Genomic DNA, 13,776 nt, shown 5'->3' on the forward strand with positions numbered 1-13,776 from the left:
TTTAAACAGATGGGGAAAAATTAGATAATATCTTTTATGAAACTTCATGGTTCAATTAAACAATTGAATTGAAATGATGGTGAAGGTGAGAAGTGTGATGTGAGAATTTATGGAGTCTTTCAACCATCCTGTAAGTCTTGCACTGTTGACTTAAATGCTGTTCAGGGTAGTGATATTAACATATCTAGATGATAAATACCACTTATTTTCTGTGCTAAATAGAGATTTCTTTTTCTCTTTTCAAAGCTAAAAATAGCAGCTGTATTCCAAACCCTTGTATGAATGGTGGAACATGTGTTGGCAGTGGAGATTCCTTTTCTTGCATCTGTAAAGAAGGATGGGAAGGACGTACATGCACACAGAGTAAGGCTTTTCTCCTTTTTTTTCCCTGAACTCCCCTGTGCTATTAGGAGTGTCTGGCACAGAGTTGTTAACTGAAACAAAGCAAGTTTATAGTGTTCGTGTGCCAAAATATCTGAATCATTCAGGGTGGGAGGTAGGTAAAGATGATGATGCTCAAGTAATGAATGAACAACTTGTTGTGATTTTTTTTGTACCTAGTCTGTGCCAAAATAAAGCTTTCAGCCTTTCTACAGAAATACAAATTTTTTGAAACGTGCAGTGTAAAAAAAAATGTCCTTATAGAAATACTTGACATGCTTGTGAGGTGGGCTGATGATGTTTAACCATGAAGTTTAACCATGACAAGTGCAAGGTTCTACACCTGGGTCAGAGCAGTCCCAGGCACAGCTACAGGCTGGGCAGAGAATAGATTCAGAGCAGCCCTGTGGAGAAGGACTTGGGGGTGCTGGTGAATGAGAAACTTAGCATGAGTCAGCAGTGTGCTCTTGCAGCCCAGAAAGCCAACTGTATCCTGGGCTGCATCAAAAGGAGCATGACCAGCAGGTCGAAGGAGATGATCCTGCCGCTTTACTCTGTTCTCGTGAGACCTCACTTGGAGTATTGTGTGCAGTTCTGGTGTCCTGAACATAAAAAGGACATGGAACTGTTGGAATAAGTCCAGAGGAGGGCCACGAGGGTAATCAGGGAACTGGAGCACCTCCTGTATGAAGATTGGCTGAGAAAGTTGGGGCTGTTCAGCCTGGAGAAGAGAAGGCTGCGTGGAGACCTCATAGCAGCCTTTCAGTATCTGAAGGGGGCATATAGGGATGCTGGAGATGGACTCTTCATTAGGAACTGTAGTGATAGGACAAGGGGTAATGGGTTAAAACTTAAACAGGGGAAGTTTAGATTGGATATAAGGAGGAAATTCTTTACTGTAAGGGTGGTGAGGCACTCGTATAGGTTGCCCAGGGAGGTTGTGAATGCTCCATCCCTGGCATTGTTCTAAGGCCAGGTTGGACAAGGCCTTGCGTGATATGGTTTAGTGCGAGGTGTCCCTGCCTATGGCAGGGGGGTTGGAACTAGATGATCTTAAGGTCCTTTCCACCCCTAACTATTCTATGATTCTACTAATTTTAATAATGAAAACTATCTAGGAAGGCAGGCAGTAGTGTATATTCCATCATTTTCTGAATTTAGAAATTAATTACTTTGACATACTAATCCGATTAGTTGGTTAGGTGGGGTAAAGCCTGCAACTTCTATTACTGTTGGGGAATTTTTTGTTGTTTTTTTGTGGGGTGTGGTTTTGATTGTTTTTTTCTTATGGTGTAACAAAGCAGGAGTGGGGCAGTCTAAATTTGAGCTCTGTTTTTGCTCTAAATCTGTTGTGAAATTACTGTTGTATTGACGTATGCCCTAGTTACCTGTTTTAAAGCTGACCAGTGATAAGTACAAATGCTAGCAGTGATGTTGGAGCAGTTTATAATGGGAAAGATTTGTTTAAGAAATCCGACTAGTTCCATGTACATTATGTATAAAGTGCCAAAGCAGTAGTAATTCTTTAGAAAGCTCTTAGAACCTGGTTGAATTACCCACTACCAATGCAACCAGTACCTTTTTTATTTCTGTTATGTTGCCATCATGCTGCCTTTCAAGATTGTGCTGTTGATATATCAAAATACACTGAAGTTGTGAAGTCTGGCATTTGTCAGTCTATTCATAAATGTTAAGGTCTGTTAGGTCTAATTGAACTTGGCAAGTGTGGAAGAAAATGTTTATTTCTGTATTGGTCTTCTTTGCTTTCCTGAGCTATAATATAATATATTAGACAATAAATATGCCACTAGTTATATTAGCTTGTATTATTTTTTTATAGATACCAATGACTGCAACCCCCATCCATGGTAAGTATGCAAACTTCAGTTCTGTGCCTACTGTGAAAATAAAAGTGAGCACTGTAATATGGATTGCCATTCCAGATTAGAGCTCTGTCCAAAAATAACTGAAGCCAACCTGTGTTGAAGTCTTAAAACATTTTTTTGCCATGCATTATCAATTCCTTGGCAGAAAATAAAAAAACAACTACAAAACAATCCTACTTGATTCATGTGGTATTTAGCGCTGTCTTTGTGCCAGAGTAAATTACTGTGATATGAAATGAATGAGACTTGTGAGCATCTCAAGCACCTCCATCTCAGTTTTAGAATAAAAAAATAAATTAAAACCTGTTAGTTTAAATAATTTTACATAATATAAAAATGTCCTGCTAGATCAAATCTGATGTATAAATATGCTTTAAAACCAAAACTTTCTGGAATATGCAGTGGGAGTATTTTAGAAAGAAGTCGATATTACAGTTGTAGGGGAAAAATATGGATGAAGAGAATCAGCTACCTTATCTTTCTGTATCATCCATTCTGATGCAGTAACCTGTACTTCATATATTAAAGAAAACCAACCTTGCATAAGCTTATGCTTTCTCCATATTCACTTTACAGTGAGGTTTTATCTCCTTGAGTTCCGTTAATACACTTCTCCTCCCCATGCATGCACTTTTATAGGATGTTGCTGTTCTAACAGGTGACTAAGATACTTTGTTTATCTAATGTTATGCTTACTTTATTGATGGGAATAGACCATCCCCCTAAACAGCACCAGAAGTTTTAATTAACAAGCTTTAATTAGAGACCAATGAAACAAGGTAGAAGGCTTAAGTAGACTTATATCCTGAATTAGCAAAGACTTTTTAATTCTGTGGTGCTGAATAGTGAGAAAGTACATGAAGAGGGACAGTAGAAATTTGCATTTAAACACACCATATGAGAACTGCCATTTTTGCTCATCTTTAGACCAGTGAATCTACCCTGTGAATGCTTTGTGTAATAATAGGTTTGTTATTTTTACAGTTACAATGGAGGCATCTGTGTTGATGGTGTGAATTGGTTTCGATGTGAATGTGCACCTGGGTTTGCTGGCCCTGACTGCAGAATTAGTAAGTACCTGTCTTGGGTAAAGACCTCGAAGGCTGTACTGTTCTGATGCACAAATCGGAAAGAACGCCTGTGACCCTTTTTGCATAAAGTTGGCTAAATTGTAAATATTGAAGCAGAACCCACCTATCAGTCAGCCAGGTACTGATACTTGTAAATAATGGCAGGTTATTTTCCTTTCTTCATGTCACTAATGGGACTGAAATGAGTTGGCTTAAAAAGCTTGGATTTTGCTGGATTTTGTTTGACAATTCCGAAGGTTCTGGGGTACTGACTTCATAGAAGCTTAATTAAATTTTAAGTATTCTTCCTGATAAGCAACTCATTAAAGAAGTTAAAGAAGAATATGGCCAGGTGTCCCATTTAACATTAGAAACTGAAATACACTGAGACACCTCAAATGAAAACAAAAATATCAAGAGTGTTCTGGCATGTGAATAACAGAGAAGTGTATGGTGAAGGTCCTTCAAAGGTATAAAATCTGTTACACTTATGAAGGAAGCTAGAATAGAACCAAAAGCCCTTCCACAACCAATTGGTATTTTCTTTTGCTGACGTGGATGACAGTTGCACTACATTTATTGTATTCACTTTCTAAGTCCAGTCCTTTAAACACAGAAGATGAGCTGATACTGTGCATCAGTCAAGAACTGGTGTTTAAACAGTTTTTGAGGGACTAGAGTGGGCCTTCACTTACAATGGAAAGGAAGCCTTTAAAAAGATGCTTTGCAAGGGAATGGTTGTGGTTGAAAATGAAGTAGTTGGTGCCGCTGGCTCACAACTTGACAGGTTGGTTTCTGTTGCCTTTGTTGGTAGACTGTTGCATAAATTACTATTGGTCACTTCCTCAGGATAACAACACATTGCCGTGCATTTGAATGAACTATGCTTCCTTGCCTCTTTCAATAGATTGCTATGCCCAAATCTCTGAATCTTTGAATATTGTTTGTTATAGGCTTTTGTGCCAACTGTATGTATTAATCTACTCACTATTTCATGGTTATTAAGAATAAGTAACATCAAATGTCTGTTACAAACCAAACTATTACTTCTTCCTTATGGTGAACAGCATAAGAGTCGCTTCTTTTGAGCATTTTTGAGCCAATTCGTTGTTCAGTTCTTGCATTGTGATAACTTCCTGAAAGCATGTGCTTTTCTAAGAAGCCTAAATGTCTTGAGATTGGTACGAGAACAAGATGTGGGACTTAATTTCTGTAGCTGAATGTGGAGAAGACATTAGCACCTTCAACTGTCCAATACCTCTGCTCTGACATGAGTCAGCATATGACTGCTGATTTGATCACCAGAACCTCAATTAGGGTGCAGTTATGAGAAATCTGTTAGGTTACTGCTGAAATGGTAGAACTATCCAATTAAGGGATTAATTCTGAAGCTTAACTGCCTTTTGCTTATTAAGAAAGCAGGTATTACCAGATCACATCTCGGTAGATGTTTAATTACAGTGTTCTGTGCCCTTGCCATTGAGTTTTACCTACTTTCTATCTAGATATTGATGAATGCCAGTCTTCGCCTTGTGGATATGGTGCCACTTGTATAGATGAAATAAATGGATACCGATGCACTTGTCCTCCTGGAAGAATTGGTCCTAGGTGCCAAGAAGGTATTCCTATATCTACTATCAGTCTTTAACCCCAAACCCAGTAGGGTACAATATAGCCAGTAGAGAGTTTACATACTACAGTAGTTTGATGTGGAAGAAACAGTAGCTAGTATTTTTATTTTATTTAAATTTGTATAGCTTCAGTAACTCATAGTGGTGAAGTGTCTGAATTAGTGTCTGAAAGTTCCCTTTTGGATTTTTTTTTTTCCTAGTGATTGGAATTGGAAAGCCATGCTGGCTTAAGGGAATGACATTTCCCCATGGCAGCAGGTGGGATCAAGAATGCAACAACTGCCACTGTTTGGATGGCCGTATTGACTGCACCAAGGTAGGTGTTTTGACCAATTTTATTAAATCCTTCTGGCTGAAACAAGCTTAGTGTTCTTCATGTACAAGTTCATCATTGTGTCCCAAACTGCCTTTAAAAAAAAAAAATAGCGACTTCCTGTAAAAAATACTTGTGGGATTGTCTCTAATTATAAACTACTGTCCTGCTCTCTACCTGCTAGAGCAGGCTGTTTAAAAGCAGAAAGGCACTTTTGCAGAAAAGGAAGTATGAACTGGAATGGAATAATGATCTTTAAAAGGATAATGAATGACTGCTAAATCTTTGCAAACACAGTTTTAGAGCTTCTAATTTTGTGAAACATTAGTTCCAAGGTAAAGAACATGTAGGCAGGAAAGTTGTTTCAGCGGGTAATAGTTGTCTTCTTTTATTATGCTTCAGAATGTTTATGAATTGACAAATGGCACCTTTTGTGTATTTATTATGAACCGTATCCTGGTGGTTGTGACTTAGGAAAATCAGACTAGCCTAAATGCAGATTGAACATGTTAATGTGTGCTCTAAGCCTTTCAGCTCTCCTTAGATAGACTTTCTCAGTGGATTTGTGGTACCTGTGCAGCTTTACATCACAGGTGTAGAGACAAGATCAGTGCTGCAGAAAAGTTGTAAGGCTAAGTGGGTGGCTCCAGATGAGCAGAAATAGTACTTGAAACCCTGCCTCACACGGCAGTCTCCCACATTTCACTGGAAGCACCAGTTTAAAAACCTCTGGGTCCTATTATTATTCTATCCAGCCTTAATCTTACTTTGTTTAGCTAGGTGTGCACTGTAGGTGAAGTTATAACTCTTGCAATTAGTCATTTAGAAACACTATTTTAGAACCTTTGTGGTGTTGTGATTTCAAGTTTGAGATATCTTCAGAAGATAACAGTACATGAAGGTAACTAGAATCTCAGAAACGTTTGTGGGGTAAATACAGGCAACTTGCCCATATGTGGTGTTTGGTTCTTTCATGGAACAAACATGATTTCTTGCTGACAATTTTGCTTTAAGAAATCCATAAGTACCCAAACTAATAGCTGTATAGAATTTACTGTATAGAATCTTCAAGGTTACATCATGAAATGGAGCTGTTTGGAAGCTTGCTACACCTCAGTAACTTGGTATCAGCATACTGTTTTCTTTTGGGAGAGTGGTTGAAATGATGGTGCTTATCAGCAACGTGCATCAGCTTTTCATATCTTCAGTGTTCTGTGGTATGGATTGCAGTATAAATATTGAAGAGACTTCTTTTGGAGAGGTGTTTCTAGATCATGGAAGCTTAGATGACTAGTTTAAAATAAATGCTTGAACTTCTGTATAACTCTGTTACGGGGGACAAATCCGTAAGCCTCCAAGGAGATATGGCCAGTCAGTGATGTTTTGGGTAATTCTTATAGTTTTTACTCTTTTGTCCATATAGTGTATCTTTGTGCAAGAGCAACTCCATCTCCTACTAGGACTGCAGCAGTATTGAAATAGATTTATTTTTTTTTTCCTTTTGCAGTCAGTAGTAGAACATGACCATTTTATGAAAATGGCTTACTTTGATTTGATGCATAAACGCAATTAACTGCAACAGTACTTTGTTCTTTTTAATTTCTAGGTGTGGTGTGGGAAAAAGCCTTGTCTGTTACATAGACACTGGGATAATTCAAATAACCAGTGTCCCATGGGTCAAGAATGCCGGGAGAAGTATATGAAATGTTTTCAGCCACCATGCATGGACTGGGGAGAATGCAGTGCCTCTGAACCTCTGCCTGCCAATATCAAGTGTCTGCCTAATTCTGGATACTTGGACAATGACTGTGCTAGAATTACTTTAATTTTTAATGGAGACAAAGTCCCCCAGGTGAGGGCAAAATTGTGACAAGATATGTAGGAATATATTCCATGTCAAAGCTTGGAAGATTAATGTTTCTAATATGATTTTTTGCCATCATAAACTTGCTAAGTTTATTGTTAGGCTCTTCTTTTGCTATTAATTGTGCTTTGTCTAAAAGAGTGAGGCAAAATAAGGGTTTGTGCTGAATATTTTATTTTCTTCTTTAAATCTCAAAGAACTGCTTTCTCACATTTTAAGATGGGCTCACACTATACTATGGTAGTCATGTAAGATCAGTTTCTCACCCTTCATTCCAAAACCCTTTTCTTCACTTTATTGCCCTTTCTTGCTGCCCTGTTTGCTGCCTTCATCAGGCCTCAGTAACTGCAAAAACTCTGAAGATGTTTATTTTTCTGTACTATTTTTTAGTTAAAATAGTCATACAATCTCCTTTGCTTCTAACAGGGTACTACAATTGAAAATATCTGTTCTGAAATCCGGTATTTGCCAGCTACTAGGAGTGTTTCTAGGGACAGAACTCTGATAATATTATGTGATCTGTCTTACTCCACAGAGAATGCAGTGGAAGTTGCTATTGTAAGTATGAGACTTGTATTAATATACACAGGATTATTTTTTTCTTATTAATTTGAGCTGGGGAAGAGGTAGTTTAAGCTTGTTTCACTTCAGTGCAGTTACTGCAATCTGTGGCTTAGTCTGACTGCAAAGCAGTCTTGTGATCTAGTGATTTCCTGTAATAGTAGATATTTAAAACTGCAGGTTTCATTAATGACAGAAGGCTACCACAACCTCCTGATCAATCACTCTGAAGTCTAATTCAGCTGAAATTAGTGAACAGGTGCCTACCTTGAAATCTTGGGCTACTGACCTTCTCAGTAAGGAGCTACAGTTGCAGGTGGCTGGATTGAATCTTATGAAGAAGTTTCTGCTGTGCATATGGAGTATGGTTGCTGGAGATGTTAATGGCAGGGGGGTTGGAACTAGATGGTCCTTTCCAACTCAAACCATTCTCTAATTCTGTGTAGGAAGTGGAAGGAGGTGTAATTTGAGTAGATGAAAGTAACCGTTGCCCTGTTGAGGTAAAGACTTGCTTTAGAAAAAAGTGAACCCAATCTCTCAGTGCTTGTCAATTGCTTAATTTCCAAGAGTGAGTTTATTTTTATAAAATGTTTTATCCAGGTAAAAGCTGAATTGTCTGTCTCTGAGTACTGTAAAGAACATGCTGAGCCATGATGCAAAAAGCGAAGCATATGCTATAAATAGAGCAGACTGTTACTAGTCCAAGCTTCTATCTAGATAATCCACATGTCTTGAAGTACTCCATACGATGACTAAGTTTAGCTCAGCAGTGTAAGTAACATGGAAGTCAGCTGCCGTTTATTTGAGGTATGCTAGATTATCAAGTAGGCATGTTATCCACCAGGTCTTGATGCTGCCTCTGCAGTTTGGATAGTCAGCCATGCTGTTGCTACAGTAAACTTTCTGAGGGTACTATTTGTAACTGCTGTAAATTCAGCCTAGTGAACTTAATTAAGATGTAGCTAGATTTAAAAAGTAGATTTCCACAGTTAGGTGATTGCAATAACTTCTTGGTTTTCCTCTTCTCTCCATTTAGTCTTTTGTCCCGCATCGAGATGAAGAAGATAATAGTCTCATACAGAATGCTGCTAATATAATAGTAAATGCAATCACTAAGCGGCAAAACAGCACTGTTATGTTGGCAGTAACTGAAGTTAAAGTAGAGACCATCGTTGTTGGGAATTCATCATCAGGTAAGATTTCCAGTGCATGCATCCTCTGTGTGCGTTAGCATCCTCTGTGTGTGTGAGCATTTTCTGTTCCCTTACTGTCAGTCTTATCTTTACACATTGGGGAAAATGATAGGTTGGGTTGTTTAATTAATTGCTATTACTAGTTGAAGAGAAAGTGGCTTTAAAATGAAGGTTCTGTGCTTATGTGCAAGTTTAAACTTAACCTCATCTCTTACATAGTATTTCCACCTACCCTTGCCACTATTTTGGCCCTGACTTCCAACCCTATTCTCCAGTCTAAGCATATCTTTTACAAGATCAGAAGCTCTTTACGTTGACTGTTCAAATCCTTTCCAGTTCCTGTGTTAACCTCAACCCAACCTCATCGCTTGAGGCTGCTGTGCTGTAGGAGCTGAGACTCTGAAGTAATAAAAATATGGTGAGAGCAAAGACACAGTATGTGATACCAGCTCTCTTCTGAAGCACGTATTATTTGCCTTCAAAAGAGTTAAAGATGTGTAATATCTTACAACAGTTGGTCATGATAATGTTCTCTTTCAACATGCGCTTCTCACTAGTAGACAGCTGGTTTAAAAAGTAAGGGTCATTTCTCTTAATGAGGATATGGTGTGATTGGAGAGATCTTTATCTCTGAATACTGGCTCTCCAAGACCAATGCCAAAATAAGCAATTGAAGATTTTTGTATGCTTGTGTTACTCTGCCTAGGTGAGATGGGAGATGCTCTTGTTGGAAGACCTCTGGTAGGCTCAAGTTTAACTAAGCCCCAGAGTGGAAATCTTACAATGGTGGGAGGCCCTCCCAACTCCTTCCTAGACCTCCCAAACATAATCTGCTGGAAGGTCTTCCACCCGTAGTCCAAACAATTAGTAAATTGCCAGGTTCTGCTTCCCTTCTGTTTCCCTTCTAGGGAATGCCTTTCATCTGTTAAAGCCTTTGCAATAGTGATAGTTCTTCAGATCTCCTGAAGGAGTGTACCAGCTTTGTTCTTTCCTTGAACAGAAATTGTGTGTAGACATGAAGATTCAAGCTGAGTCTCTGACATACCCCATCTGCTTTCTTTTGATTCTGTGCTAAGTGCTAGGCCAGAAGGGATGGGGATTACTTTGCCTCCTACCTCAATAAGATTCAAAGATTCTCCTAAGGAAGTGGATAGACTTCAACTTCTTGCAGCTAGGGGTAGAGAATGGTTTCCAGACTCATCATTTTAACGTAGATGCTCAGTACTGACCACTGGCCCCTAGTCCTTTAATAGGAGTTGTTATGAAATAAACTGTAACCTGGACTCTTGTATTGCTTGACTTGGTTTGTTTTCTTGTTAGCCCTTAATTGGGTGAGGTAGGTGGAAAACTATTATAAAATGTGATGTAAAGCCCTGTGTCTGTGTTGAGAATCTCGTTTCTGTGGGATGCGCAAGTGTCTAGATGGGGGTGAGCATTTAGACATAATTGATTTCCTCCAGCTTTAAGGAAAAAAAATATTCTGAATCTGGAATCTTTATGCATGCAGGAATGATTTCCTAAAAAAATAACCTGGGTGCGTGTGGCTGGGAAAGCACTAGTGGGATTTTGTGATTGGAGTGTGGAGAAAAGCAATTGCCTCAACCTACTCTGCTTATTCATTGAGCAGTGAGGACTCTTATCTCTAGTGAAAATATGATGCTGTCTTACTCTGAAGTAAAACCAGAATACCCTAAAGAGTGCATGACTGATTTGGTTACATAGCTCTAACCTGAATTTTTTTTGAGATAGCTGATACATAAATATCTGTGGACTTGGTGACAAAGGACTCTTCTTTCTTACATGCGGGAGATAGGTCTGATGCAAGTGCTAGTTCTTCTAGAGCAATTTAGGGGCATAGTACTCTCTTTAGCCTGCCTCCTACAAGGATAAACTTATTTTTTTCTTAAGAGTGTTACTGAGTTTGTTCTGGGCTGATTAGTATAGATGCTTGTCAAAGAGATGCTGCTTGTACAACCAGTTTGTCTGTTGGAGGGGAAAAATATCCAATGTAACATCATCAAGCAGGGAAAACCCTGCCTTGGTTTAAGTTGGTAAAGCACATCTCTAGATGGAATAGTGTGTTCAAACAGTTATCGTGCTGTAATGGCATCTTCCTCCTAAAAATCTTTCTAGTGCTAACCTGTAGTTATGTATGGATACTTCTTTTGCAGATGCCCAGTGCTATATATCTAGTTTTATTAATTCAAATCTTTGATGCTTTTGTGTGTGTTTTTCATTTGTCTTCTAGATTATTTGGTTCCAATTCTTTGTGCGGTATTTAGCATTGTATGGCTGACTTGTATAATCATCTGCGTGTGGTGGACTCGGAAGAGAAGAAAAGAGAGAGAGAGAAGTCGTCCTCCCAGAGAAGAGGGTGCCAATAATCAGTGGGCGCCTTTAAATCCCATACGAAATCCTATAGACAGATCTTACAGTAACAAAGACATTCGTTATGAATGCAAAAACTTCATATCTCCTCAAAAAAGAACTTGTGATGCAGTAGAGGAGTATGTAGAGTATGAGGAAGAGGAGGATGAAGAGGAGGAAAGAGATGAGGAAATGGACAAATTCCTCTCTCACAAACTTGCAAAGCCTTTGCCCACAAAGGCATCTGACACATCAGAGAGCAGTCCAGTAAAGAAATCCCATCAAATAGGCAAAATGGACAACAGATCTGTAAAAAATGTGAATGCATCAAACTTTGAAGGCAGTAGAGACTAACCTGTATTTGGAATGTAGGCAGACTGTGCCTACACTTACTGGGGAGGGGAAAAATTAACATCTCCACTTTGCATCAAGGACTAAAAATATCTGGAGTCAAATGTTCATAGTTTCTTTATTTTGCGTAAAAAAATAAATAAAAATAATAAATAAAATTTATTTTGTTTCTTTAGCCTTGTATAAATTATTCAATGACTGTCAGATAAAAAAATGAGTAATCTTTGATAGTTGCTATTTTTGTAAAGTTTACTTATAATACACTCGCTGTGTGGCAGAGGAGAGGTTGTATTTTCAATATGTGTAAAGTTTATTACAAAAGACTGTACACTGTTTACAGAATGTATTTCTTTTTATTACTTGCTCTAATTTAATGGTGGCTTTAAAACCTCCTGGTTGAGGAAATTGTGTGAACTTTAAACTGCTTTCTTGACTTTAAATCTCTATTAATGGCAGCTCACTGCACTTGTTACGTTAGTAGCTTCTGTGAGATTTTTCCAAATTTGCCTTACACACTTTATAATAGGAACAAAAAAAAATAATAGAGATCTTTCAACTGTGGATTAAAAGTGGCCTTTTTATTTCTGTTGAATTACTTTAGAATTGCAGTATTGAAGCATGTGACAAGTGCCTTGAGATTAAACTTTTTCTATAGCAACTGTCAAAGACTGCCATATCAATATAGTAAAATTGTGAGAACTGTAGGTTCCCCAACTGACACAGTTTATTTTCTAATAGTTAAAGTGCTTTTTTTGTAAATATGTACATATTAAATGAATCACTCTGTATATTTGATTTAATAACTTAAATATTTTGGTCTTTTTTTTTACATGTCATTCCTTTTAATTTATGTTGCAGAAAAAGGAGGCTTTATGGCAGTTTATAAGACTTTTTTTTGGGTATTATGTCCAGATTAGAAAATGATGTTAATACAATCAATGTTAGGAATCTGTTGGTAATTTGTATTTAGGAGCATAACCACTTGCGTGTAAATAGATCCAGAAATGTTTTGTTTATCCCCACGTTCAGTCCATCTCAAGAACACTAACAGGTGCATCTACTGTACAGTACCAACATAGCGAGGCATTGTTGTTTTTCTTTTGTGAATATGTTAATTACATGTGGTATTACTTTTTTGCATTTAAATACAGGCCTAATGAAGGGAACAATATTTTCCTCAATCTTGTTTCTGTTGTGCTTTATTCATCTTCTGCTCTAAAGAAAAAAGGCTGGCAAGCTCAGAGGATGGGAGTACCACATTAGAAATGGGTATTTGTCATGGAAGGCTTACGCGTTTGTGTTGTTGGGGCTTTATTTTTTTTTAAAGGCTTTTATTATTGCTATTAACTGGGCAAACTATAAGTTTATTTTACTTACTGAAAAAACATAACACTACATACATCTAGTTACCCTGCCAGTGAGAGAAGTGGATGTTTGAGAGTATAAACTCTGGCCCATGAACAAAATGTAAACATGAATGTTTTGAAATCAGTTATTTTATACAGGAACACGGGATTTGCTTTGCAGGATCTTCTGTTTTAGTACATTTTTTGACATGTTCTTAAAAACTTTCAGAAAAGAAACTATTTATTAAAGCATTTTATAATGGTGTTTGTTGTAACTTTTTTACTTGTGCTAAATATTCAGAACTTATTTTGATAGCCTGGTTAGGAGTTAGTTTAGAAAAGGGTACTATCCGTCTCATGTTCCCCAGTATAATCCTGAGTATTTAAACCAAAACCACTTCTTTTTTTTTTTTTTTCTGCTACTCTTGTAACTTTTTGTACTGTAATGCTGCTGTCTTCCATAATCTAATAAAATGATTCCCTCATTGTGTGTAAGATACTTCAGATCGTGTTTGCTTTCTAAGCGCTTGGAGTTCTGATGTGATGAGGCTAAATGAAGGAGGAGTGACAGTCCTGATTTAATACAGGGTACTTCCTGTAACCTTATAGCCTGCACACAAGTGCCAGTACTTCCCCAGCCAGCTTAGCAGCGTTGTCCTCTGCCCATTGCTGCAGTGCTGACTGCACAGGAGGTGATAGCATCCCACATGGGTCTAGAGACATGGACATCTCCAGTACCTAACCCAGGACTATCCCTGTGTTGCCTCTTTAAAAAGCACAAAGACTGGTTTTAGCTGACAGGTACTGACTGTG

At 38.0% G+C, this 13,776-nt stretch overlaps 1 protein-coding gene across 2 annotated transcripts in view; it reads left to right on the forward strand.

Moving 5' to 3' along the window:
* Positions 1 to 13,458, forward strand: part of JAG2 (jagged canonical Notch ligand 2) — a 69,406-nt gene extending 55,948 nt beyond the window's left edge. For both annotated transcript variants that reach the window (XM_061376483.1, XM_061376484.1), the window contains 9 exons: positions 247 to 363; positions 2,222 to 2,249; positions 3,252 to 3,337; positions 4,843 to 4,956; positions 5,169 to 5,284; positions 6,888 to 7,133; positions 7,572 to 7,703; positions 8,743 to 8,899; positions 11,148 to 13,458. In XM_061376483.1, coding sequence (XP_061232467.1) covers positions 247 to 363; positions 2,222 to 2,249; positions 3,252 to 3,337; positions 4,843 to 4,956; positions 5,169 to 5,284; positions 6,888 to 7,133; positions 7,572 to 7,703; positions 8,743 to 8,899; positions 11,148 to 11,620 — 1,469 coding nt within the window. In that variant the 3' untranslated portion in view covers positions 11,621 to 13,458. The remainder of the gene's footprint in view (positions 1 to 246; positions 364 to 2,221; positions 2,250 to 3,251; positions 3,338 to 4,842; positions 4,957 to 5,168; positions 5,285 to 6,887; positions 7,134 to 7,571; positions 7,704 to 8,742; positions 8,900 to 11,147) is intronic.
* Positions 13,459 to 13,776: the final 318 nt, after the last annotated feature.

The sequence above is a fragment of the Neopsephotus bourkii genome, unplaced genomic scaffold (genome assembly GCF_033783945.1).
Source record: "Neopsephotus bourkii isolate Nb327-2 ecotype Australia unplaced genomic scaffold, CSIRO-AGI_Nbou_v1 NB_1707, whole genome shotgun sequence".
NCBI lineage: Eukaryota > Metazoa > Chordata > Aves > Psittaciformes > Psittacidae > Neopsephotus > Neopsephotus bourkii.